Source organism: Phyllostomus discolor, chromosome 11 (assembly GCF_004126475.2).
Source record: "Phyllostomus discolor isolate MPI-MPIP mPhyDis1 chromosome 11, mPhyDis1.pri.v3, whole genome shotgun sequence".
NCBI lineage: Eukaryota > Metazoa > Chordata > Mammalia > Chiroptera > Phyllostomidae > Phyllostomus > Phyllostomus discolor.
This window is the reverse complement of record NC_040913.2, coordinates 69,691,252-69,717,918: the sequence shown is the minus strand read 5'-3', so window position 1 is coordinate 69,717,918 and position 26,667 is coordinate 69,691,252. Positions and strand designations below refer to the sequence as shown.

Genomic DNA, 26,667 nt, shown 5'->3' with positions numbered 1-26,667 from the left:
ACTCCCTGCAGGAAAGCTCCTCGCACAAGGGGGAGGGGATGAAACCAGCTGAATTCCTGCCAGAGATTCAGGAGCTGGGAGTCTTGTTTACTGGTGTCCCCTAGGCCTGTTTTTCTGAAATGGCTGAATGAAAGACACATCTATCTAAAATAAATCTGCTGCTTGTGCAGGGAAGCGTGTAAGCAGTCAGAAGTCAAGAAACCTGTGACTTAGTTTCTGTGAACTGCATTTATTTAACTGCTCCTGGGACTTTGGCATTCAAGGGAAGTGGGTCCCCCTGCCACCCACCCCACCACTGAATCCAGCTCTTGGGCCTTATAGTGTCTTTCTTTCAAGTGTTGAAACTACTTTTCTTCTATAAACCTCTTTAACGGAACAGTCTTACAACATCTGAGAGAGACCTACAATCACATTTTTCGTCTCCAAGAAACTGTCAGCATGTGCAACAGCAAGCATTGCATCAGCAGATTTATTCTTGGATCTGGGTTGCCAGCAACGACTGCTGGGCAGCAGCCAGGTGTATGGGTTGTATCTCCACAGTGGCTGGGAAAGCCGTCTAAGAGATGCAGAAAGCAGCATTCCTTAGGTAACATAATTTGTGTGGATTGGTCTGAGAGTTTATTCTTTCTGATGAACAGGAAAGCAAAACAGGGGGAAATGGCCCAGATACTGGTTTCTAGTCTGAACCAACAGTTGGCAGGTTGCTGTGTTAGCAGGTCATGCGTAGGTTCTTCTTATCCCTTCATTTCTCCTTTATGGTACTGTGGTTGCTGTTCAGGGAGCCTCCCCAGTTCCGGGGGCTCCTCTCTCCCGAGCCACCGCTTGCTTAATATTCCTAAGGCTCAATTCATCACTCATCTGGAGCAAAAACCTCAGTGCCTCCCCATGGCCTACAAGGTTAAGTCCAGACTCACTTTGGCTTTTAAAGTCCCCATAATCTAAATTCCAACCTATAACCCTGGCTGGGTGGCTCAGTTGGTTGGAGAGTCGTCTTGTACACTAAAAGGTTATGGGTTCGATTCCCAGTCAGGGCACATACATAGGTTGAGGGGTCAGTCCCCAGTTGGGCAGCAACCAATTGACGTTTCTTTCACTCCCTGTCTATCTAAAATCAATAAACATATATTTAAAATAATAAAGAAATCAATTCCCACCTACATTCTTCATGAACTTCACTTCAAACTGTATTACTCAATTCCTCCCCATCCCCCACTGCCATTTTTGCTAGATCTTTATGGTTTCATGCAGTGGTATTCCTTGCCTTGGGAATACCTTGCCTACACCTCTCCACCAGTGCAAATCCTGCCCAATTTTTGAAAGCCCTACCGAATTCTATTTTTTCTGAGTCCCTAATCCCTCCTGCAACTGAACTTCAGTAAAAGTTTCTCTCTGTCATTTTGTGGTCCATCTCTGTTCTACCTCGGTATTTCTCTCAATACCTTATTGTTCCCTTTTTACTGCCCAAAGCACCTAGCACGTTGCCTTGTATGTAGCACGTGTTCAGTATTTGTTGAAAGGAAATATTGTAAATGATGTTAAAATGTGAACATGAATAAATCAGCTGTGGGATACTGTGTATGAAACAACTACTCCACTCCGAGAAAACATGTGAAAAATATACCTGAATTTATTTTTCTAGTATCGTAAAACACAGAATAGTGGCAACACAGAGTAGACACTACAATGGATTGATATCCAAATGCTAAAGCCTAGTTCATCAGTTATCAACATGATACAACTCTTCTATTATAGTTTATAAAGAAAAAAAGATTTACACTGTACACAAAAGGAATTCCTTCCAAGAGCTGTAGCCCAGAGAAAGGGGACAGTCTAATAGTTAACTTAAAGGGTGGTCTGAGGAACATGGTCTGGCCAGCCAGCCCATTCCATGTTAGGAGGCCCTGGTCCCGGTGGGCTTCCTCGTGATTATACGTGGACATTCTATTTCTAATGCAATACTTCTTTCCCGAAGGATCTAGCTAGTTTTTACTAGAAACAAATGTTCATCTTTGCAGTCCCATTTCTAAAGCTGCTCATGTTGACAGATTAGGAGGTTAGGCTTTTGTTCAACCTGTTGTCTGCCCTCGATGGTGGTGTTCTGGGAGGGGTTGGCATTTTTCTGTTGTTTTGTCTGACAGAAATACATTCTAAATCAGACCTTAACTCCTGAAAACTTCCGAAGTGGGAAGTACCTGTGAAAACACACCCTTTCCCCCCTCCTATCGGTTCTCCCTCACTAGTACTGTGTGCAGGCTCTTGGAGAAATCTGTCAAGAAGCTTTCTGCCTTGGTGTGTCTTCTGACGTGGAGGGAGGCAAAATCTGCCATGATTTCAGGGAGCTACGTGTTCTTGGTCACGGGCGCATATTGTCATGAATCCAGTCTAGGTAATTAGTGACCTTGGTGTATACACCTGGAACGTCTTTCTCCCCACAGCCAACACCCCAACTGATGATGCCAACCAGAGTCATGTGGTTGTCCTTCATACACACCAAGGGGCCTCCGGAGTCTCCCTGCAAAGGAGGGAATCGGTTAGTTGTTTGTAAAAATTGCAGACTCTGTGGGTAGAAATTAGGGTTAAGGTTTGTGTGTTACTATTGTACTGTTCGTAGTACTTGGTTTGCAGAGGGAAATTTTATCTCAATGATCTTGGTCCTCTAAGAGATTTAGGCTGTCTCTACATTGTAAAGTAGAACTGAGGTAATTGCTCAGGCGTTTCAGGCTGGGTGACAGGGGCTAACTGTGCTTATCTGTAAAAGAGAGATACTGCCTATTGGATGAGGTTCTTATGGGAATCACGAAAAAGCTTTAAAAACTCTGAGATTAATGTATGCAGGACATTTAGTAAACTCTTTGTACTTGTTAGCTGTTACTGTCTTGCTGAATCAAACTGATTTTTGTTTTTAACCTGAAGCTTGCAAATAATCATGGTTTTACTTTGCATTCAGCCTTTATATGACTGTCGACAATGGAAGTGTCTGAAGAAATTCTTCAAAAAGAGACCACAGGCTGTCAGGGAACCAAGGGCTGGGGGTTGCTACGATCACTTTATAAGAGCAAAGTCCACAAAGTCTTCAGTGCAGGAGCCTGGCTGACCTCCTTCTTTTTGAGGGCACGAACATTGCGGGCATGAACATTCTCGTCAGTAAGGCATCCTGGGTTACGTTCAGGCCCTACCTCATGGTTATTCTGTGTCTCACAAACCAGTGTCTTGTTACCATGAAACAGAAGTGCAATACTGACTCCAGTAAGGATGCTAATACAGAGAACCTGAGATGATTCGCTTTCCCAGGTTATTAGGGCTGAGTATACGTTTTTAAACCTCACTTCTCACAAATCATCTCTATCCTACTTCCCAGCAAGTTTCCATCCCTCTTTCCCCTGCTCCAAAGCAGACTGCAATCCCCCAGCACCTACAGAAGTCAAGAGTTTCTTAAATTTGTGTTGCCTTATCCACCACTTCAGTAGTCAGTTAATTGCTTGGGCTTACAGGAAATCCTGTACCAGGTGGGGTTTCCTGTGCAGACACTGGGGAAATTTCCTGCAGTACAGATTTCTTAAGTTTGGGTACCTTTGATCATTCTCCAATTGCTTCACTCTCTGAGGCCAGCGCCTCAGTAAAATCCCCAGTGCCTCAGCAAGATGAAATCACTCCATTCTGGCTGGAGGTTTTTCCCTTGGTTAAGGACCTGTTGGCCACGGGACATTTTTACCCTTGGAGAGACCTCATATTTACCTGGCAGGCATCGTGCAGGTTCGCTTGGTTCCCTCCGCTGCGTGTGTCTCCAGCACACAGCATGTTGTGGGTGATGGTTTTGTTGGACACGTACTGGGGTGCACAGCGGCTGGAGGGGTACAGCCTGACATGCGCTTCCTTCAGCCGCTCAGAATAGAAAGGAGAAACTGAAAGAGAGGAGAGAAAGTGTCTTGCGGTTTTAGGGAAAGTTGTCAACCTTTTGGAGGGAGAAGGCCAAATTTTCTAATAATAGCTAATAAGTGTCAAGCTTTTACACATATTGGTTGAATCCTATGAAATTGCCAATATTTTATTACTTTGCCCTATAAAGACAACAGTTTTATAGACCTGAATCAGGGTTTCTCCATAGCAGCATTGGTGACATTTTAGACCAGTTTTTTTTTACCAGATAATTTTTGTAAGGGGCTGCCCTGTGCCTGCTAGGTATGAGGCAGCATCCCTGGCTTTCCTCACTAAATGCCAGGAGAAACCTCCATCCTGAGTTGTAACAATCCAAAATGCCACCAGACTTTGCCCGATGTCTCCTGTGGCACAAAATCACCCTCAGGTGAGAACCACTGGTTTAACCTAGTATCTTATTTAATCTTCATCACCTAAGGAGGTAGCTAGTTCTGTCCCCATCTCACCAATGGGGAAACTGAGGCTTGGAGCAGTGTCAAATAGAAATCCAAGCCAAGGTCACACTGCTAGCGAGGAGCAGAGCAAAGACTTGAACTCAGGTCCACAGGATTGTAGCCCAAGTATCCCACCCTTCATTACAAGCTTCACTCTGATCAGAACATTCTTGAAATCCTAAACTTTTCAAAGCACTGGTGCTATTCAGACCTTTCAGCACCTGCACAGTGAGCCCACGAGGTAGGGAAGGGGACGGTGGGTTCTCTCTAAGCAGGGAACTTGCCCACAATGACACAGGGTCACTGCATGACCCGGGGCTGGAACCACTCTCATGGCCACTTTTCCTCTGTCTGGTCAACACCTACACACCCTGCCGTCCTGCAGACAGACAGGATGGGCCGTGGCTTCCTTCCACTTACACGCATCATGCTTGCCGTAGCCAGACAGCTCACACTCTGTCCAGTCGGGCAGCTGCAGGTCGGCTTCCGGGAGACAGACGGCGCGGACGCTGTCACTCTCTTGGGCACACTGTAGCGAGTCCGATTTCAGCTGCAGCAGTGCTGGGAGGGAGAGCGAGACGGAGAAAAAGCCCTGTGTGAAAAGCTGCTTCTGACTTTAGGGGAGGAAGATGAAGGAGAGGGCGAGGGTTTGGAAAGTGGGGTGCGAGTGCACGTGTGGGTATGTGTTGAACAATCCAGAGGTTGAACTGGAGTAGGGAGAATGACATCTCACCAATGTCATTGTCGTAAGTGTCGTCATCAAATTCCTTATGGACGATGTATTTTTCTACTTCAAATTTCTGTTCTTCCCTTCCAGGTTCCACACGGTATGTTCTGCCCAAAACCACCCTAAGCTGGTGGGGAGGATACCTAATGGAGAAAGAGTAGGACATTTTTGCGGGGAGGTGTCCTCTAAGCAGCCTGCTTTCAAGGCCTTACAGAGTAGGAGGACCTACTGGGTTTTCCAAGTCCCTACCTTTCCTGGAAGCAGTGGGCAGCAGACAGGACCCAGCAGGAACCGATCAATATTCCCCCACAAAAGAACCTTTCTCCTGGCGACCTCCTGTTCTGGACAAAGAGGGCAGCCTGCCACGGATGAGAGGTGATGTCTGCGTAGAGTCCTCCTTTAATGCGAAACTGCGGCCGCTTGTACTGTCTCAGGCCACAGGTGGCTGGGTGAGGAGAGGGCAGAGAAGGGAGATCAGATCTGTGGCCTTGAGGTGAAGTCCTTGGGCACCCATGTTGATTTCTTCTCTTGGAACCCCAAGTGTCTACAGGTTTACTGCATCTCTACAGGTTGGCACAGAGTGGTGTAAGTCTCCATAGCGACAAAAAACACAACTTTCATTTGTTGCGTACATAGTACAGGCCAATCACTACACACACACACACACACACACACACACACACACTATCTTTAACCCTCGCAACCCTGAACTTCAGAAAGGCTGAGACATTTTTGATCAAGGTCACAATGGAATCAGCATTAGAACCCAGATCTGTCAAAATCCAAAACTAGGCATCTTTCTGCTACACTTCATGGCCCCTAGTTTTTCTCTGCCTCTGCTTCCCGGTTTAAGAAATAATGAAGCATTCCAATTTTCTCCTGGGGAATGTCTACCCTATTTCTTTTCCATCTGCTCACTACACAGACCTTGGTGGTGGGTTCACTGATAGTTTGTGTCTTACCTGCCCAGTTAACCTCTACGTTTCTTAAGGAACATTCTGGCTAATCTGTGTGTTCACAGGAAGTGCGTAATAATGATCTCTTCTCAGGTCATTTCCCGGGCATGGTAAGAGAATATCTGCCCAAGAGCGTTGCCACCCGACCCTTGCTTCAGTCCTGGAAGCGCCTCCCCAACAAGGCCTGACCTTCCTGAAAATCCGACAGCTACACAGTCGGAACCAGACAGCTGTGAAGACTCAGGAAATGGCATGGCAGAGGGAATGGTCAAGAGAAATAGGGCAGTGAGGCTGGGCAAAGGGAGGGGGCCAAGGGCCGGTCCTTACAGCACTGGGGAATGTCACAGTATTCCCACTTCAACTCGCCGTCCTTCTGCACGTGGCACCAAGGCTTGGCATCCCCATCTGGATTCCTAGATGACAAAGAGAGTTTAAGGCTTTCAATCACATTTTCAATCACATCTCAAGCCATGGAAAAGAGGAAGCGGGCTCAGAGAACCAAGGGCAAAAATACTGAGCTGGGAGTGAGCATCCCCAGTTCTGGCTTGGCTCTGTCGCAGACCCCACCATAGGAAAACAGCTTTAACTTTAGCAATATAGCCTTCTCATCTCACAGGGTGGTTGGGAGGAGCTGTGAGCTGTGCTGTGAGGGAACTCTTGCAATTTGTTGGAATAACAGTTCCATGTGAGAGCGGAACAGATGAGGAAAAATGGCTATGGGACAGGACCTCTAACTTGGGATTTGGGTTGGAAAACTGTGGACTTTGCTTTTCATAATAGGTGTTATTATAGCAAATGAGCAGGTTGGGCTATGTAATCGCCATGGTTTCTTTCCACTTTCTGGGTCTTCTGTATAACTTTGGGCATTAACTCTTCTCCCATCCCATGCCCCAATCTTGCCCTTTACGCAGACCTGAGCCCCCCGAACCCTGCACTGCATACCGGCAGTAGTTGTGTTTGCCCAGGCCCAGTGTCTGGGCGTTGGTCTTCCATGCCGTGTAAATCTTGCCTATCAAGGCCTTGGAATTCCACGGGAGGCAGGAGGCACCAGACGTGGTGAGGCTGCGGGTACCACGGTACGTTAACCCTTTTCCAAAGTAGCAGTCCCCATTTTTTTCTGGAACAGAAGAAATCTCACACTGAAACAAAACCAATAAAATGCCAAAGCAGGCGGGCTGGAGTATGTGACAGGACGTGCAATGGAGCTCCTGGCCTGGGGAGCTGAAGGCCGGCAGCCCCCCAGCGAGAAGAGTGTGACACCATCCCATCTCCCCTTTTTCTTCTTCTTCAAGCCCTTTCACCTGGGGACAGCAAATGGTTCTCTTTTGGCATGTCAATTCCCATCGACTAGCTACAACTTCCTAGGTTACTGTGTTGAAAGAGATTCTGAGGGTATATTCAGGTTTAGCACGTTGCTGTATTCAGTTAGTGATGATTATTTCTGGAGCTCTGAAAGTAGTTACGGGTTTCCTTGCTTATAGTGGACAACGAACCAAGGTACTTCAATGCAGGGACATATGTGCAGATCCTTACTTCCTAGATTTTGCCTGCTCTGAAGGACTCGTTGGGCTTGGAAGAGAGAGTGCTGCCTCTTTTCTCATATTTGTCCCTCTTTTCTCCCCATCTGAAACTGACAAAAATATACCAGTGCAGTAAATAGTATATTAGAAGGGATCTTTAAGATCATGTAGACCAGTGCGTCCTAATTTAGATCAGATCCTGGGAGATGGGGAGGATGCTTTAGCATTTCAGTAGAGAGTCCTCAAATTCACAGGCATATCAGCATTACTTGTAGACTGAATGCATGTTATTTTATATATGTATATTTAGAATTTAAAGTATGTTTTTCATACTACCGTAGTAACGTAATTATTTGTGAAAGTACTGCTGAATTCAGAGTACCTTTCATAAGATAGTATTTTTCAATCAGAGAAATTTTCTCACATTGTAAGTTCAGAGAGAGAGAGAGAGAGGGAGAGAAAGAAATAGGCCCAACAATCAAAAAAGGGAGATTCCCCATGCATTCTCAAAAGGGATGGAAACCACAGACGCAGCCCCACCTTCCCCTCCGCAGTTGAGGAAACTGAGGGTCAGAGGCATGAAGAGATCAGCTCAAGGTCAAACAAACAGCTAGAGGCCAAGCCTGGGTGAGGAACTAAGTCTCATGACTTTCTTCCTTCCACAGCCCAAATGATTAACTCTCATCCCAATCTTTTGTCCCCCCAGTTGTAGAAGGATCGTCAGCTTGTCCTTCTAACTTTTCTCCCTGTGACACCACAGTGGAAGGTGGGGAGGCCGCACTTACCCTGGGAGCAGACAGGCGTGCTACAGAACTCCGAGCTGTACTTCCCTGCCTTGAAGACATAGCACCAAGGTTTTGAGTCTCCATCTGGGTTTCTGAAAAAGCAGCCAGGGAAAGCCAGGGGTCATTAAAAGTGGAACTTCTGTCTCTGGCCCAAGGACTTTGCACGCGCTTCTGGGGAAAGGGTTAGTGTGCTTCTGGTTGTGCACGGGATAGTTGTATCATGTTAGGTTGTATCATGACTTGGATGTTGTTTTCACTGGAGATTAAGTGTGGCTTAAGGAGATGTGTATGTGTGCCAAGTTGACAAAGGGTGGACTGTGATGATTAGTTTTGTTTGTTTACTTGGCTAGGCTATTATGCATAGTTCTTTAATCAAATACCAATCTAGGTGTTGTTGTGAAGGGAGCTTGTAGATGTGGTTAACACCTACAATCAGTTGACTTTAAGTAAAGAAGATTATCTTTGATAATGTGCATGGGCCTCTTCCAATCAACTGTAGGCCTTAAGAGCAAAAGCTGAAAAATTCTGTCTACGTTATCAACTCAGGTCTGAGTTTGCAGCTCGCTGGCCAGCCTGCAGATTTCAGACTTGCCAGCCCCACAATTGCATGAGCCCATTCCTTAAAATAAGTCACTTTGTATATACATAAAGATTCTCACCAGAGGAAAAACTACTCAACAGGGAAGGCAGCCCTCTCACCTGCAGTAATTGTGGTTCCCAAGGCCCAGCTTGATGGCATCTGGCCTCTGCCCATTGTAGGGCTTCCGGACCAGAATGCTGCTGTTCCAGTTGACACACTCAGCCCCACTTTCCGCTGTGCTCCACGTGCCCCTGTAGGTGACACCCTGGTCCTTGTAGCAGGTGGCACTGGCATCTGATTGAAAGCAGGAAACGCAACATCTAACATGTGAATCCCCTCTTCCATTTCGTTTCTCAGAGGGGTCTCCCATCTGCTGCTGCCATCACCCCAAACCAACGAGGCAGGCTGGCTGCTGACGCTACTGGCACACAGGAAGTGAGTGGGTGGCCAGGGTCACCCAGCTGACTGGTGGCAGAGCGACTCCAGATTTGCACCCACTGGGCCCAGCACTCTGGTATTCTAACCAACCCTTAGATGACCCTTCCTGTCCCCAATCTCCACCCATGCCCCTGTCACCAGAGTAGATTTCCTTTCTGAGTAGATTTGGAAATTGGGGTTTCAGTTCCTCTCTCACATCCACATCCTACCACTCACCTACTTCACAGAGTTTCCCCGTGTATCCTTCAGGGCACTGACAGACAAAATCTGAGAAATATAGAGCCTGCCAGCATGTGCCCCCATTGAAGCACCTCGGTTCACTGCAACCTGTGAAATAGAAATAAGGAAACCATTCATTACTTTCAAAGTAGCTCCAAGAATAATATGAGTTAAAATATTAACAGCACTCTCTCTACATGTCAGGCACTATTCTAAGTCGTTTACAAAATTAATTCATTTCATTCTCACAGCAAACCATGAAGTATGTACTATTGTTCTCCCCATTTTACAGAAAAGGAAACTGAGGCTTGGCAAGTGAAGGCATTTGCCGAAGGTTACACAACTTTGCTCCTTTTTTGCTCAGCACCTTCACATTTGCCTAAGGCAGGTCATGCCCGGAATCACTGTTTGAGGATCTGAACACGATGGGCACCAAGAGACTGGACCCTGAAGCTCGAAGCCTCCGTCTGAAGTCCATACGTACTTCTGATGGGCACGGAGTGGCACTGGGCCCGGCCGCTGTCGCACCAGCAGTGTTCTACCCGGTTGCTCCTGAGCATGGGGCGCAGCCACGACTCGTGTTGCTGGTATATCATCTGGGTTTTTTCATCTCTGCAGGTCACTACGGCAAAAAAAACAGGCTGGTCTCTTGGGGCACAACTCACCAAAAACTGATGTCCCACCTCCAGTCTTGCTGAGAAAATGCCTGTCTCACTTTCTATATACTCCCTCCTTTATCGCTTTCTTGCTGTTTACTGGAAGTTGAAAAAATACCTAATATGTTGCCTCCAAAGACCCCCTTGGTTGTTGTTTTGGTGATGGGCCCTCATTTCAAAAGAATTTATCTATCAAAGTACGTTTATTAAGTAGCACTCCATTTTTTTTCATTTTAATTCATCAAAACTATACACACATAAGTGATTACCTACCAGAGTTTTTGAGCCACATGTGTAATACCACACTGACATGACGCATTTCTGGCCCTAAACAAAGAAAATTGGCATTTTGGTCTGTGCAGAAAATGTGCTGCTTCCGCTAGTATTGTTGAAAATATAATGAAAATAGTTGAAGTACTCCCACTAATGTTCTTTCCCTCTTTCTGTTTGCAAACCAGAATGCCAACTTAAAAAATCTTTAACTTTTAATTAATTAGGAAGTAACATATGCTTGTGGTAAATAGTGCTATGCTGTTGGGTCTTTCTGAGCATCCATCGGGGCCAGGATACCCTCATCAGAAATGCTGTGCTCTCCAACAGTGATGGCACTGGGAGGTACAGAGTGACTCACTCTGGGGAATCTTCCACTTTAAAAGGGGTGTTGCAAAGTCTTCCAGAGTCAAAGGAACTAGCTCATGAAGGATAAGAGATGAGGGCCCCAGGTTGGCAGTTTTGGACTTGAACCTGGGCCTAGAGTTCTTCAAATCAGAGGCAAGACAATCAATCTGGCTGTTATCATTTTTTATGCTTAGAATCCTAACCGGAACGTTCCTCAGGTGTCTAGAATTGGATCTAGACTTGGTCTTAAGGACAGAAGTCTTTTCACACTGCTCTGTGAGGCGACCCGGGCTAGTTATCCCAATTTTACTACTGAAAGAACTGGAGGCACTGGAGGCACAGAGATGTTAGTTAACAAAGGTGCAGAGTGGACTCCAGAGGGATGGGGATCTCAGCCGAGATAAGATCCTGGAGGATCAGGACAGCACCACCTGGCGGCAGTGTGGGCTCCGGCCAGTCACTGAATCTCCGGAGCATTTTCTCAGCTGTGTAACAGGACTTAGAGCCACTGACCTTGCAGGTTCCCACCAGCTTTGTGACTCCCTGACAGTCTGACTCCTTGAGGGCACACCTGTCCCTGTCCTCTCAGATCCTGGCTCACTCGCTTTGGCTACCTGGGTGCATGGTGAGTGAGTGACTGGGGAACACAGGCATCTTTGCAGAATTGCCCTGTATAATTTCACATTCACATAGCTTAAGTTTTCAGGTGGTGGGCGGAAGATAAATCCCCTAACAGAGCCTAAAGCACCCTGAGCCCCTAGGCCCTAACCTGCCTCCTACCTCCATCAGCCCTTCCACACCTCAGCTTCATCTTACCTCTGTATGGTCTGGCTCCCCTTGCCCATCGCTTGTAGGTTTCCTGCAAAGAAACCAGGGGTGGAGAAAGGATCAGCACATGCTGGGCGTCTTAAGGAGAAAGGTAGCCAATCCAGAAGACCACCCATCAAGCTGCCAATCAGATGCCACCTGCCAGAGAGTCCCCTCATGTTAACGGGCCCCATGTGGAATGTCCATTTCCTGCCCTCTTGTCTAATTCTTCCTCCACTTTCAGATTGGCGCTCTCCAAAAGAACTTTCTGAACAATGGACACATTTAATAGATGTGCTGTCTAATACACAGCTACTAGTCCACGTGGCAACTGAGTACTTACGATATGGCTCGTGTGAGTGAACTGAATCTTATATTTTATTTGATTTTAATTCATTTTAAATTTAAATAGCCATAAGTGATTAGTGGCTACTATATTGAGCAGTGGAGCTGTGGTCCCCATCTCCTCCACGTAGCCATCTCCACCTCCCCTCTACAGTCCCCCTGCTCCGGTATAGCTCATTTGGCCTCCCATGATGCCCTCTGCTGCTGGGCATTTTCAGAGAGCATGTGTACTGTATAGCTTCGGTCCTAATTAGACAGTAAGCAGCACGAGGATAACTTGACTGCTTTGATGGCTCTCAGTGCTTACAGTCTTTTATAAATACTTTATGGATTAATTCTAATGTGTTCTTTAAAAAAATAGCTCCAGAGAAGGTGTTCAGGGGCAGTAGAGTGGAATTAAGAACTGTCCCCTCAAGTCACAATATGGACCTATGTCTGCCCCCGGAAGCCTGAATCCCAAGCATCCATACAGAGGGGACTGTGTACGTGTGTTTGGCAGCTCTGCGACCCTCTGTCCCTTTGTCTCTCCACTCTGACACCATCCCTGCCTTGGGGCTCCTGGGTACACTGACGAGCACCTGGAAGGACCGCAACCTGGAGGGGCAAGGCACACAGACGTGAGCTGCACACCCACCTGCCTGGGCAACGTGAAGACTGCTCCACAAAGCAGCAGTACACACAACAGCTCCGTGTGCATTGTGTTCATCATTTCCTTGGTGGCCCTTGTATTCTAGAAGAATGGGGAACAAAGCTTAATCATGTGACATGAAAGGTACAACAAAGTTCAAGAACCTGCACCATTACCATGGCCGAGCCCTGCAGAATCAGTTCCTGTAGCAGGAAATGCAACAGCAAGCGTCTGAGAGATGATGTGAGTGTGTGTGTGTGTGTGTGTGTGTGTGTGTGGTAAATAATAGTACATGTATTTTTTATTGTGCTAAAATACATATAACATAAAATTTAGCACTTCAACCATGTTTAAGTGAATAGTTCAATGGCATTACGCACATTCACGTTGTTGTGCAGCCATCACTGCTGCTTCCAAGCTGTCACCTCCCCACACTGAAACTCCGGGCCCAATAAACAATAACGCCTGCTCTCCCTGCAGCCAGCATTCCACGTTCTGTTTCTACGACTTCCAGGCATCTTATATAACTGGAATCATACAGTATTTGCCCTCTTGGGTCTGGCTTATTTCACTTAGCATAACATTCTCAGGGTTCATCCATGTGGCAGCCTGTTAGCCAAGCCTTCATTTTTACGCTGAGTGATGTTTGTCTGGAGGGAGCACATTCTGTGTATCCACTCGCCCACAGGCAGCCACAGGTTGCTGGAAGATGATTTTGTCCAGAGATTCCTACGGGCTTAAGGGTGAGGCCATCTCTGGCACTTCTTGGCAGCCCAGGGACCGTGGCGAGCTGGCTTGGTTTCCCTTGAAGGGAATTCCTGGGGTTGACTAGATGGAGCCACAGAAATGTCCCCTTGCTGACTTTTTAGAGGAAACTGTAGGGATTTTATTGCTGGCACATCACAGAGCCAGCCCACCCCAGACTGCCTCACGACCTCCAGGTCTCTTGGCCAACAGGGACAATGCTCCTGCAGGCCGCCCTCCCCTCTCCCCACGGCTCCGTCGGCATGTCTGTCTCTGTCTAAACAGGCCTGATAAAGTGCAGATGTGCAGAAAGAAGCAGAGGTGTCTGGTATTATTAGTCATTAAACTCAGATATTCCTGGACCCCAAATTCCCAGCTTTCCTGTGCCTTTCCCCAGAGATCTTGTTCAGCAGTTTAAAGTAGGTTAGTTGGTCGGGGTGTTTGTTATTCTGTGGTCTGGCAGCACCCCCATTCCTTCATCCATAAGAATTAAATTAGGGCATTTAATTCTTAGTCTTCCCTTGACTCATTTCCCTGTAGTCACAACAACTTTTGGTCCCATCCCTCCCCCTTATGCCAAGGATCCAAAGCATCTGGTCCCTTCAGGGGCTTCTGGGACTTTCATTCTGGCCCAGCTCTGGCTCCTGGTTTCTTCTTTATTTGCAAAAAACTGCCTGCGCTGTAGGAGGTACCATTCCCCCCTTTCACATGGCCCCAGGCTCCCTTGAGAACAGAGATAAAAAAATAAAGGGTGGGAAGGGTGATGGGAGACTGTTTAAGCTCCAGTGATTCCTTCTGGGGTGCGGGTGACAGGCAGAGGAAGGAAACCAGAGCTGAGGGAACAGGGAGAGTGCAGCAGGGCCTGGTCAATGATAAATCCAACTCAAGGAAGCCAAGGCTGCAGGCTCAGAGGGAGTCTTGCCAACAGGCTCACCCTTCCCACGCACCTCCCCTTGCCCATTGTGAAAGAAACAGAAAGAAGCTGGGGTCTGGGCCTCCGCTCAGGTTTGGATGCCCCAGGCCCCCTTCCCTCAGCAGGGTGGGGTGTGCTCTTAGGGGACCTTTGCTCAGAGGAGGAAGCTAGCTGCTATTCACTGGTTTCAGCCAGTTTCAGAAGAAAGAAGTACACCATCTGAAATAGGAGCCCATGACAAACTCTTCTGAACACAGGGAGTTGCTCTGGATTTTCTTTCTCAGGTGTCCTTAAACTTCCCCTTTCTCAGAATTTCCCAAAAATTCCTCTTAAATCCCCTTTCTTAAATTTATCTCATTATTTACAACTTTTAAAAACAGATCTTCTGATCTGTTTTCCCCCCTTTACTCCTGATTTTAATCATTCTCACATATTTATCGATGCGAAGCCTGGAGGAGACAGAGATCTCTGAACTCCAGGACTTGATGAAGAAATCCCACATGAAGAAATGAATGAATGAGTAAATGAACCACCAGCCGATCAAGGAAGTTAACCTGCATGCCAAAGCAACCTGTCTTTTTAATATTCTCATTCACCCAAGTCCAAGGGATTGGTATAATCTTTTCTCTGGATGCCTGCCAAGTTACTGTTTTATTTCAAGAACTCACCGTCCTCTTAAGTGGAACACAGCTCTAGATGTTGGAAATTGCAAAGTGAAGTATTCCACATTCGCATTCCCTGGACAAAGGGAGGGAGGGGGGCCGAATGCGAAGCAGGGGCCTGACTTAGGGCTGCAGGCACAGACTCCAACCGCAGCGTCACGTTAAACCCTTTTGCAGCTAAAGAATCTGCACAACCGGGAAGGGAGTACATTTTTGTCTTCTGCTCCTGGGAGAGTTGGAGACTGTCTCTCTCCCATCAGTCCTTATCTTCGTCCGCCTGTCTGGCCTTGCTGGGTTTTGAGCTGATCCAGTACAAATGTATCACATACAGAAAAACAATGTGATAGCTCCATCCTCACTGCACAGAGGCAATGAGAGCAGCTGGACAGGCTGAAGGGGAAAGAGGATGACAAAGGAATTAGTCACCCTGCCAGCAGACAAGCAGCGCAGTGTAAAGACAGGGGAGAAAGAGGAAAGGGAGGATGTGTCCCTGTTTTGCCTTTGTTAGAGAGGTGGGTGTAGAGGGGTGGGCAGTCCCGGGACAAAGAAAGTAAATGCCAGGAACGTGGACTCAGACTCAGGGCAGACTCCCATGCAGGGTGCACAGGCTCCCACCGAAGGGGAAGGTGCCAGGAGCTGGCGGTGAGGCCAGGGTGGGAGGTGAGATGTGAGGAAGAAGTGTAAGAAGTCCTTCTGAGGCTCACTTGATAAATAAAAAGACTTATAATTTAAAATATACGAGTTCTCTTTCTTTTGCTATATTCCATGGTTTCCCAGAAACAAAGAACTAAAAAGGCAAGGAAGGAGAGAAGGAAGGAAGGAGAAAGGAAAGGAAGAGAGACAAGAGAAGAGAAAAAGAAAACTCTTGGGGAGTCTCACTCTTGTTAGACTGGACTCTGAATCACGAGAAGAATCGCCATGTGACTCGAGCTATGGGACGGCCATAAAGCCCGCCACCCCCAAGGTCCCAAGGTTGCAGCCCTGGCAGGCCCACCCTGGCACACAAAGTTGATTTTTGTAGATCTGCAAGAGGCACCCTCTCTGGTGGATGGAGTTCAGCAGATACAGGGCTTGGCAAGTTGGCAAAAACTCCACACAAATTAGAAAAAACAGGGCACATGATTGGCAAATTAAGCGTGGCCTGGATTCCAACAACACAAGGGCAGGCACCCCTGAGCAGGCCACAGCCTGCATGGCTCCACCCAGTGAACTCACTTTGTCTGCTTCCACAACATCTCTGACCTTCCTGCCTGGAAGCCACATTGGGTCCTACTGGCTGCAGCAACTGAACGACTCTGTTCACTGGTCCCTCTAAACAAGTGTGAATGGTGACTGCTCTAGGGAACAATGGGGACAGTGGTCTGGTAACAAGGGGGTTACTGTCTTCAAGCCCAGGATGTGTGCCATTCTGGCTGAGAAAACAATGATCACACCAAGCAGAAACTCAGTGTTCACTCCTGCAGGGGTAACAACGGGGGCATGCTGATTGGCGGGCTGGGTGAAGTCACTGAGGCAGCTAGAGAAAGGAGCTGGGGGGCAGCAGATGAGATGAAGTGTTGTCCTCAGTGCCTTTACATTCCCTTTGCTTTACCTTTTCCCTTCCTTGTCCTCCTACCTTCTCTGTTTGCTCCCAGAGAAATCTGCTCTCAGAAAAGGAACTGATATACCCCATCCTGTAAGGTTAAAGGGACTGAATAAAAGTTAACACACTGCCCTTCCAAAAGCATCTGTATTCTGACACATGAAAATCTATTCCCAGGAATGCAAAACCATGTGGGCTGGACTCCCAGGTTTTCCTCCAGGGCTAACATTCTGTGGTTTCCGCTGTGAGGAGAAACGATATAACGAGTGTACACAAGGCTGTGTACACTGTAAAACACTCATAAATGGGTATAAGTACTTTTACTGAAACACTCAGCCACCTGCTATGAAGTGATTTGCAATAAAGAAACTGTACAGCCCTGGCTGGCATAGCTCAGTGGATTGAGCGCGGGCTGCAAACCAAAGTGTCACAGGTTCAATTCCCAGCCAGGGTACATGCCTGGGTTGCAGGCCATAACCCCCAGCAACCACACATTGATGTTTCTCTCTCTCTCTCTCCCTCCCTCCCTTCCCTCTCTAAGAATAAATAAATAAAATCTTAAAAAAAACTGATCATTTAAAAAAAAAGAAACTGTACAAATGCAGCCACTCGATCAGTCAAGTAATATGATTCTAGGTAAAAACAATGCAATTGCTCCAGATGTTATAGAACTGGAGGATTTTAGTTTCCATTTTTGCCTTTAAGAAAGAGGCAGACACATGGGCAAGGTAGAGGAAGGAAATTGCAAGGGAAGGACAAAAGTAACTTGATACTGTGATCAAATTTAACATCATGTGCAAGGTTTGCAAACTGAATCTTTGGTGAAGGAGATTCTTGGGTTATTATTGTGTTTCTCTCTGGAAATCTGAGTATGAGAAAGTCGGTCTATAAGACTTACCAAATACCCTAAAATGACTCATGCCTTTAAAACCGACAACAGCCTCCCTCCACCCTCCAACCACCGTGGCCCAGAATGGATGCCAAGAAATTAGAAAAGAAATGGTCAGAACTCCTTGGAACAGCAAAGGCACGCCTCTAGAGTAAGGACAAGAGACGAGGTGAGGTGGGAGGAGGATACAGGCCTTGGAGAAGGCGGTGAGCTTGCACGAAAGCCCACTTTTGTCTGAACCAGAGTCAGAGGCTGGGACAGGAACCACTAGCCTGGTAGCTCTGGCCCTGTTTACACAGACCCTGCTTTTTACAGAGGCCATGATCTCAGAATAAAAGTCGATTTCAAAAACGGCCATCCCATAAGCAATTCTTAACCTTTAAAACAGGTAATTTTCTGTGTGTCAAAGCTTATTTTCTCTCTTCTTGGACAGAACTCTTTATAACTAGGGGACAGAAGAGGAGGAGTCTGTCTATTAGTTCATTTTGGTCAATTCCAATGAGGGGAGTAGAATAGCATCCTCTCCCGCTCCCTGCCCATCGCCACTCCATCCCTCGGGGCAGAATTCCCTCTAAAGCATTTCCAAAATATAGACCGTGACCCGTGTCTAGATCAGATGACACTTCCCTGGCCACTCAGAAAAATCTGTACTGAGCACTGAGCATTGTTACCTCCTCAACATTTCACCCTCTGCCAGGTAATCCGAGTTATCTGGGGGAACCAAGGGAGTGTCGTTTGTGGGTCTAGGAAAACAGAAGTCCATTCTGCCTCTTCACAGATACAAAGAAAAAGAAACTCTTTTCTAACAAACTTAGGTCCTTGTAAAGAAAAAACAAGATTCAGCTGGCAAAAGCTAACTCAATTAGTCAGTGCAATAAAATGCTAACCCCAAAGCCTGAATCTAAATGAACTCTGCAATCTAATGTTAATCTAAAAAAGCCTCTTGTTAAGCAATGAGGGGAGTTCTGCTGGTTTCTTGCATCTCCTACAGCAAACATCACTGCATGGTAATTAAATACAAATAATTTGGTAATTCTTCAGGTAACCTCCACACTTCAACACACTGAATCAAGCAAACTGATGAGAAGCTTTTTCACTGCATCATTACAGAAATTTGCCAGCAATTTACTGGACTCACATGAAAGTGATATTAGAGTATATTTTTGAGAAATGAGTGAATTAATGCTACTTGCTCATCATATCTTTGAGTAAATGCTACTGGCGAGACAAAGAGTTTACAAAACCCTTTTACATCCACTGAGTCATTTAAGGCCATATTGTCTTGTTTCTATGGAGAAGATAATTGAAATTCAAAACAGTATGTGAGGCTTGGCCCTAAGGTGACCAGCCTTGTTAGAGGTGGCGTGGAGACTCAAAGACTGGATACCCGGTTGTAATATCCAAAACCTGACACCCTTTCCTCTGCTCCTTACTGTGTCCTGATGCTGGATTATAACGTTTTCAGTGTGGTCAGAGTTGATATTTGAGAGGAGCCATATGCCCCAATGCAAGGAGCACAGCCTCTGGAGTCTTCACACTCTGCTTACCACTTAGAGAGACTGTGCGTGGTTGCCTGGTTTTTCTCAAGGGCTGGTCATTTCCACCTTGCTGAGCTGTTATGGCGATAGAGAAGAAGCAGGCAAAGCCCCTACTCAATGGCTGGTGCACAGTAGGGTTAACTATACTTACTGTCCTGGGCGTCCTTCAGAAATGGGAGCATCACAGTTTACAGCGCCCCCCCCCCCCCCCAACAGAAACTAGAAGCTGCCAAGGCAGAAGGGATGCCAAGCTCTATGGGGTCCTCATCCTGTCAAGTGCTAATACTGAATACTTTTTCCTAGATCATTTGGACATCGGGTGATGACCTGTAACCAGATTCTTCACAATTGAGAGGCTCATGCCTTTCATCTCTGTGATCTGTATCAGAATTAGCATGAGCCATTACTTCCTGCATATGGGGTGGAGTCTTTTATCCTGTCTTTAATCTATGTTTTTATTTGTCTTTCCCAGGCCTATTTACTCCACACTTGTCTGGGCTGCCAGGGACTCAGGTGAGCCGGAATCAGTCAGTGGCTAAGACAGCTGCGAAATTAGGCTCAAGCTACTGATAAGACCCATCTCATACAGAACACACGGATGTTTGACAACCGGAGACAATATGTGAAGAAAATAAGGAAACCGGAGCTTCCCAGAAAAACAAAACTATACAGAAAAGCCTTCCCTTTCTCTCTGTAGTCCAGGTAGCAGGCACTGGCTCTTGCTACCAGGGGGCAAAATAAAACAAGTTTCTCTTTTCTTGTGAACATGACAGAATGTGAATAGCCAGCAAGAAGTTGACTGGTAGGCTTTTCTCTTTTGGATTATTCATAGTGGGCTACTGGTTAGCTTCCCTAACCAGCACCCTGTCCACTACCTTCAAGGAACCCAGCTGACAGGCAAAGATCTCTAACAAGGGGGCTTGCAAACATTTTGGGGGCCATCCTCCCAGTGTCTGTCAGGTCCCTATCCCATCCACCTTGACCACACTGAGTCTAATTTCCTCCTTTTTTGAATTCATAGGTGATGACTTACTCTTTGTATTCACTATCAAATATTGATTGAGCATCAACCAGGCACTAGGCACAGCCTTTGATATAAAGACATACATGCCCTGTTCTCAGAAACTCATAGTTTAGAAAGGGACAGACAAGTAACTAGGCAGTCATAGTAGACTGAGGTTGGTGCTGTGATATCTAGGGCAGAGGTAAGGCTAGAAGGTGGGAATAAAGAAGAAGAGATCCTACTGGAGTGTGGAGGAGGGGGATCTATCTCACTTTTGTTGATGCAGAGGGCAGGGCTGGTCAAGGTAGATTTTCTGGAAGGGATGCTATATGAGCTGTTTATTGAACAGAAGTGGGAGTGAGCCAGGCAATAGCGTAAGGTGTTCCTGACAGAGCATATCCCCAAGATGGGCCCATAGCTCGGGGCCTAGGGTACTAGCACCCAGAGCGTCTTACTCTTCAGTACAAATACTTTTCTTTGGGCAAAGGAGTATAAGTCACACAACCCAGGGCCTCCCTTCCAGGGTGTCCCTAGAAAGAAGGGTGGTTTGGAAAGCCCAAGAGATCTAAGGATGTTGGAGCTTTTGGGGAAAAAGCACAATTCATATTCCCTAATGCCTAGTCATAAGTTGATAGAATATTTGTGACTATATAATAAACAGAAAAGGCTCTTAATGCAAAGGTCTCCCAGTACCTGAGTTCAACCTGACCTTGAGTGATCCCAAATAGACCTCTCTGAGCCACTGGTGTATAGGTCAGCAGCATCACATAGCCATCCTGTGCACCTGTGTGGGGCCTGTTAGCCAAGAGTTACTTTCTGTATCAAGGCCATTGGCATGGATGGTGCTGGTCACCTGCTAGGAGACCCAGTTGTATTCGTTCTATAGGAAGGCAGCTGGTTAGCATTTCCTGGGGAATCATGATCAGCACCAGAACTTGCCTTCAAAAAATATTTATGAAATGCCGGCTGTGTGCCCAGCACCTGGTTCATTTTTGCCTCCTGTCATAGGTCTTAATTTTCAGGTAGGTGATCAAGAGATTTATCTCTTTGGCTACCCTCTCCTACAGAAGTCTATTTCTCAGGAAGGAGAATAGAACATAAAATGTATAAAACATCACTAAGAAAATATACTGTTCGTATGTGTAAGAAGATGACTAAGCCAAAGTCAGGAGACCGTGTGGCAGGACTTGGGGGCGGTGGTGGACCAGAGTGGATGATCTCTAAGATTCTGTCAAGCTCTAACTTTCTCTGAGTCTGAATTATCCTCACTTTTTTGTTGTTTTTTTTTTCACTCTGATTTGGTTTAACATGGTTTCATGAGCTGGTTGACTAGGCTGAGACTTACAACCTGAAACTACAAACAGAATTTTTCTCCATGCATAGCAAATGGTCCAAAGAAGGAATAAACAGAGTATTCTTTGCTCACTCATTATTTGTACTAGCCATCTTATCAGACGGACCCGAAAATCACAGAAAATAGAAACTTTATTCTGAGATTGCAGATGCACGATGCCAAATAATCAAGTGAAACATTTCAGCTCAATACCCAAATTTTTCCTCGCAACCACCAACTCGGTATCTCAGAGCACTATATAGATTTAGAATTCTGACCGAAGCTAAGTTCACCATCATTGCCACCGCAGCCGTCTGGTTGAAAGTAATCTGTACACACCCTGGAAGCTTTGGAAGTCCCGAAGCTAGCACTGCTTTTCCCAAATGATGTTCCTAGCCAAAGGGCCCCTTAAACTGCTATAAAACCCCATGACCAGAAAAACTCCTGTTGCAGATTAGTAACAGGCCTCACCTGGACAGCAAGTTCCTCCAATTGTTCTGTGGTCCCCACCACTCATTTACAAAAGCCTTATGGTTACAGTCATGTTTCGAGTCACACCACCAAAGCTGCCATTGGTGGCAGAGCTGCCACCAACCACTTACAATGGTTTGAAATGCACTGAACGTCGGCTCTGCTCATCGGTGTGTCAGGCCCTGAGGAAACAAATGTCCTAGAGGTCTGCCTCGATGAGCACAAACAAATAACCGCAGCATGGCTATTCTTCAGCTACTCCCTGGCTGCGTGGACTGTCCTAGCCTGAGATGAAGCAATTGAGACTACAAGACACTGGGAGAATCTGGTACAAGCAAGGCTTTTCAGAATCAATGAAATGCTCTGAGAGAGTCTGGACAGAGACGGAGGCATTTGGACAGAGGGTAGCTATCATTTACCCTTGATAAGATCTAGAGATTTGAGGCTGGTGTCTCAGAACATTTTAGGTAGAAGAAATTGATGGATAGGACAGAGCTCTTTCTATTTCAGCATTCACTGCATCCCTGCTGGTGCCCCAAGTCTGACCCTGCTCTAACAGGAAGCTCGCACCCAGCAGCTCACCCCGATCGTCATATATTGATTCTGGACAAGCCAGTGTCCAGATCCCAGCATCGGTCTTCCTGCTTACAGGCAAAAACTGCTAGGAAGTCCTCTTGAGGGAACTCCACTCAACAGCTATATTTGTAGAATTTCTTCATGGGATTGCAAATGTACACACACACGTAATTTTTTTCTGTCATCGAGCAGCTGTAGGAGACCACCGTTGTTATTCTAACTTGGTCACCAAATAAATCATCCTTACCACACTTTATTGCACTTGAGATTGTCACTAGTTACCTGGGAGCTCAGCACGTTTTCTTCTCTCCTTCCCTCCCTCCCTGTGAGCTTAAGAAAATAAAGATAATAAATAACTGAAAATCTAGAGAGACTTGACATGCTTCCTGCAGAGTGCTTTAAGAATAAAAGGCATTGATGTTATTTTTTTCTCTGTAACTGAAAACTCCTTCAAGAGGACCTCACATTTGCACACTGGGCAAAAAGCCAGAAGACAAAGCCGTCCAGTGGAGATGGTGGGAGGAAGGGGGAGTTCAGAGGCTTTTCTCTGAAAGTCTCCTCCTTCTCTTTCCCAGCGCTTCCTACCTAATCATGCTCTGGAAATAAGTGACTCTCCCCCCAAACCCTACCCCATCCTCAGCCTCAGTTTCTCCGTGGGCTCACTGAGGAAGGCTGCCTAGTCAGACCACCCCCTCCCAAGTGTCCTGTTGGCAGCTGATTGTACATTTCTTGCCCGTTAGTCATGAAGTGTTCATATTGTCTATTTAGAGCATTTATGCATATTTTTTCACTTTCCCTTTTACTCTGCAAGCAGAGATTTCTTATCCAAGATATAACCCCTCTATTCTCTCTCTTCCCTTGCCCAACTCTCCTGTCCAAAACACTGCAGCCTATTCCAATTAAATGCAGATTCAAAAAGAAATCTCCCTTTGGGTGCAACTCTAGCTAATCCTCTTTTTGCCTGGAGTACAAAGTTTGTCCCTCATTTAGCCACTCCTTTACTAGCCAGAAAGACCTTTAAGACAGAGAAGAGGAGCCAGCTGGACAGAGAGGCACAGAATTCAACCTACCGCCACTCCTTGCTTCTCTTCGCTCCTGGAGAGGATTTTCCGTTGGCTCAGCTCTTGCTGGACTTCAGCGCCAATCTCTCTGCACAGCTCCGGCCTCCTTTATATTTCAAAGCAGGGGGTGGGGTCGGTGGCCCCAAGTGGGCGGGTTTCTCTGCAGCAAAAGGATGCCCAGTGGATGGAGCTCTGAGGGAGCCAAACCCGGGGGCGGGGCTGTTTTTATAAAGAGGGGGAGGAAGTTCACTATGGAAGCTGCACAGCCCATCTTGGCTTTGGGCCATCCTGATTATTCCCAATCCTGATGTCATCGAATCACAAGAATTCGGGACATTCAGAGTCATCTGTCTTTAGAATCCCAATCTCAGTGACGTACAAGGAACCCTCAGGATCAGATGGCTGTAAGCCTCTACCAGGAAAAGAGGTCTTTACAATCCTAAACAAACACACACTGAGGAGGCGGAGGGGTTCTTCTGGAATCTCCAGCAGTAACTACGTCCTTCTGGACAGAGATTGGAAGGACTGGACAGATGGACCAGCTGCCTTCCAGGCGGAGGAAATGCCAGGGCTGGAGCATTTGGGGGAAGGGTGGGGCATTCAGGGACAGGTGGGGCTCACCTGCACACCTGCAGTGGGAAGTGCCCCTGCCAGTGGGAAATGCCCCCCTCACCGGGCAAGCACCCTGCCACTCCCTAGCTCTGCAACCACAGAGAAAATCATTTCACCTCTCTCACAAGGGAACCAGGCAGGGCTCACTGAGGTCTGTTCAGCCCCACCATTCCCTGAGTGGCACTGTGGAATAAAGGGAGTGAGCTTGAAACTCTGTCACTACCATCCCTCCCTTAAATCAATGGAAGCTTTTCAGTGTGCTAGAGTTTGCTCTTACATGTAAATGCTCCTGGAAATGGACAACCTGTTTGACTTGTTAACACCTTCCAGATGACTGAGGAAGACAGCACCATGTAGGGGAAAGGCTTAGGCTTGAATCAGCACTACCAGTAAGGAGGGATGTGACCTCAGTCAAGTTTTTCAGTTATGCTGAGCCTTTGCATCTGCAAGATACGTGCAGATTAGAAAGAATGTGGATAACATCCCTGGCTCATCACAGGGCTCAGTAAGTGGTGTGTGTTACTATTAGTTGGCGTCTGGCTGAAACAAGGCATTTTGAAAGTGAGAGAGAAGTAAGAGAAAGAATGCCAGGAGAGGGCACAGGTGGGTGGCAGAGGAAACTGGATGACCCGCTGGTCTAGGGAGGCCAGATGTCATATATTCTGATTCTAAATATGCTTATGTTTGTCAAACAGCAATAGCTGATTTTGAAGTTGGAACATAAGGCAGCTGTGGCCAAAGTCAAACTGTTTTTCTATATTTTTATGAAGATGTAATTCTGCCAATGGCCGTCATTAGAAAAAAGGAAGTAAAGGACCAGTTAGCTACAGAGCATTGGGGATACGACATTGGATAAGGCACAGCAAAGGGTGGCCCTGTCTCATGGAGACATGTCTATTTGCCTGTGACATGGTTTGCCATGATGAGAGGCAGGGAATTTTTCTGGCATTTTGGTTCAGCAGGAGTGAAGGGGGTGGTGGTAATGAGATTTTAAGTTGAACTCCTGGAGAGGATGATTTGCTCCTGAATGATTACACTCAAATCCTCAGATCACACAGAGAGTGCGGTCTGGGTATTGGCTCTAAAGCCCGGTGGCAGTGGGGTGAGGGTGTTTCCGAACATGATTGAGGGGAGGGATGAGGAGAATCCCTCCAGTCCCCTACCTGTCTGGTTGCCTACAATTCCACCTTTAGCAACTCATTCCCTTTGATTTCAAGCCCCCAGTTAAAATGCAAATTTGATCAGTTAACCTTCAAAGTAGTCTCCAGTGAAGGGGGGCTATCTGTTGCCCCCTCCCCTACGGTTTGTGTTGGAGGGGGAAGGCCTGGGGTCTTGAAAAAAAGAGGGATGGACTTAGAGCAGGAGATCAAGAAGAGTTTGCAGGTCACTAACAGGTGCCCCTGAGCTCTGCTGAAATACTCCCAAATGACTCACCCCAGATAATAGCCTGGTTCTACGCACTGGAACCTCTGTGTTCCTACTAAATATGAAGTTGTTTTCCTTTCATGGACTCTGGGGATCTGGGGAAGCCTGAGAAGGAGGGGGTAGGTGTAGGGAGGTTAATAGGAACACAATGGGAGCCTTGATTTTAGTCAAGGGATTGCTGTGGGGCGATGGGGGGAAATGAAAATAAATCTTGGTGAAACCACATCCTGGGAAAATTGTATCAAAGCCCTTTGCCTTCAAGGAAGAGAAATAAAACCCAGGCCCAGATAACACAGAGACAAAGTGGGCACAGGGACACTGGAAGAAAGCATTCTTGCAACGCTTTCCCAGCCTGCCACTGCTCCTGAGGTGGGGGGGCCTCTCCTCCACAGGGTGGGCAGAATGCGTGAGTCACCAGCGGGGGCACCTTATCACCAGAGTGGGCACGGGGATGGGGCAGGAGAACAAGGACCACACTGAGACCCCATCAGCTGAGTAAGAAATGATGTGAAGTCTGTGGAAACCCAAGCAAAAAGAGACAGATGAAAGGCTATGTATGACAAAGCAATTCGGGAGCGGAAGACAGACGTTCTGTGTGTGATAGGGGAAGGTTTAATTTGGGCAGCCATCTGGTTTTTCAGACGCTAGGGTGAAGAGCACAGTGATTTGGAAGGGTGTTATTGTGACATGCACTCGCTAGGCCTTCATCTAGACTGGAGAGTACCAGGTGGGTCAGCTGCACCAGTGAGTGACCTGAATTCTGCACAAACACCCAGGAACTTCATTTCTTGGGGTTTTTACGTCAAGTGCCTGGGAAACGCCCTTAAATACGGTTGTCCTTGTTAAGAGTCATTCACCAGGTTGTACGGGAGCTCTTTGTACTGTTCTTGCAACTCTTTTGTAAATTTAGAATGACTTCAAAATAAAAGGTAAAAACTGGGTTATTCTCACGGCGTAGTAATCCTACTTCTGAATATTTAGCCCAATGAAATAAAAAATTTAAATTCTCATACAAGGCCCTGGCTGGTGTGGCTCAGTGGATTGAGTGTCAGTCTGCAAACCAAAAGGTCACCAGTTCAATTCCCAGTCAGGGCATATGCCTGGGTTTCGAGTTAGGTCCCCAGTGGGGGGCACATGAGAGGCAGCCACTCACTGATGTTTCTCTCCCTTTCTTCCTCCCTTCCCTTCTGTCTAAAAATAAATAAATAA

At 46.7% G+C, this 26,667-nt stretch overlaps 1 protein-coding gene across 5 annotated transcripts; it reads right to left on the bottom strand.

The window, feature by feature from the left end:
- Positions 1-1,603: 1,603 nt before the first annotated feature.
- On the bottom strand, positions 1,604-23,615 carry PLAT (plasminogen activator, tissue type). Of its 5 annotated transcripts, none has more exons than XM_036011557.1 (15): positions 23,431-23,615; positions 12,656-12,751; positions 11,686-11,740; positions 10,525-10,578; positions 10,080-10,217; positions 9,593-9,703; positions 9,058-9,232; positions 8,359-8,450; positions 6,996-7,170; positions 6,381-6,466; positions 5,347-5,542; positions 5,104-5,240; positions 4,791-4,931; positions 3,736-3,902; positions 1,604-2,512 (listed from the first exon to the last, which is right to left on the bottom strand). In XM_036011557.1, exons 2-15 carry the CDS (start codon positions 12,728-12,730, stop codon positions 2,354-2,356), a joined length of 1,761 nt encoding a protein of 586 aa, XP_035867450.1. In that variant the 5' UTR covers positions 12,731-12,751; positions 23,431-23,615; the 3' UTR covers positions 1,604-2,353. The 5 variants fall into 5 exon arrangements, with proteins under 5 accessions (XP_035867450.1, XP_028382655.1, XP_035867451.1 ...); XM_028526854.2 differs by having other exon boundaries at positions 11,686-11,728; positions 23,431-23,614; XM_036011558.1 differs by lacking the exon at positions 10,525-10,578 and having other exon boundaries at positions 23,431-23,614.
- Positions 23,616-26,667: the final 3,052 nt, after the last annotated feature.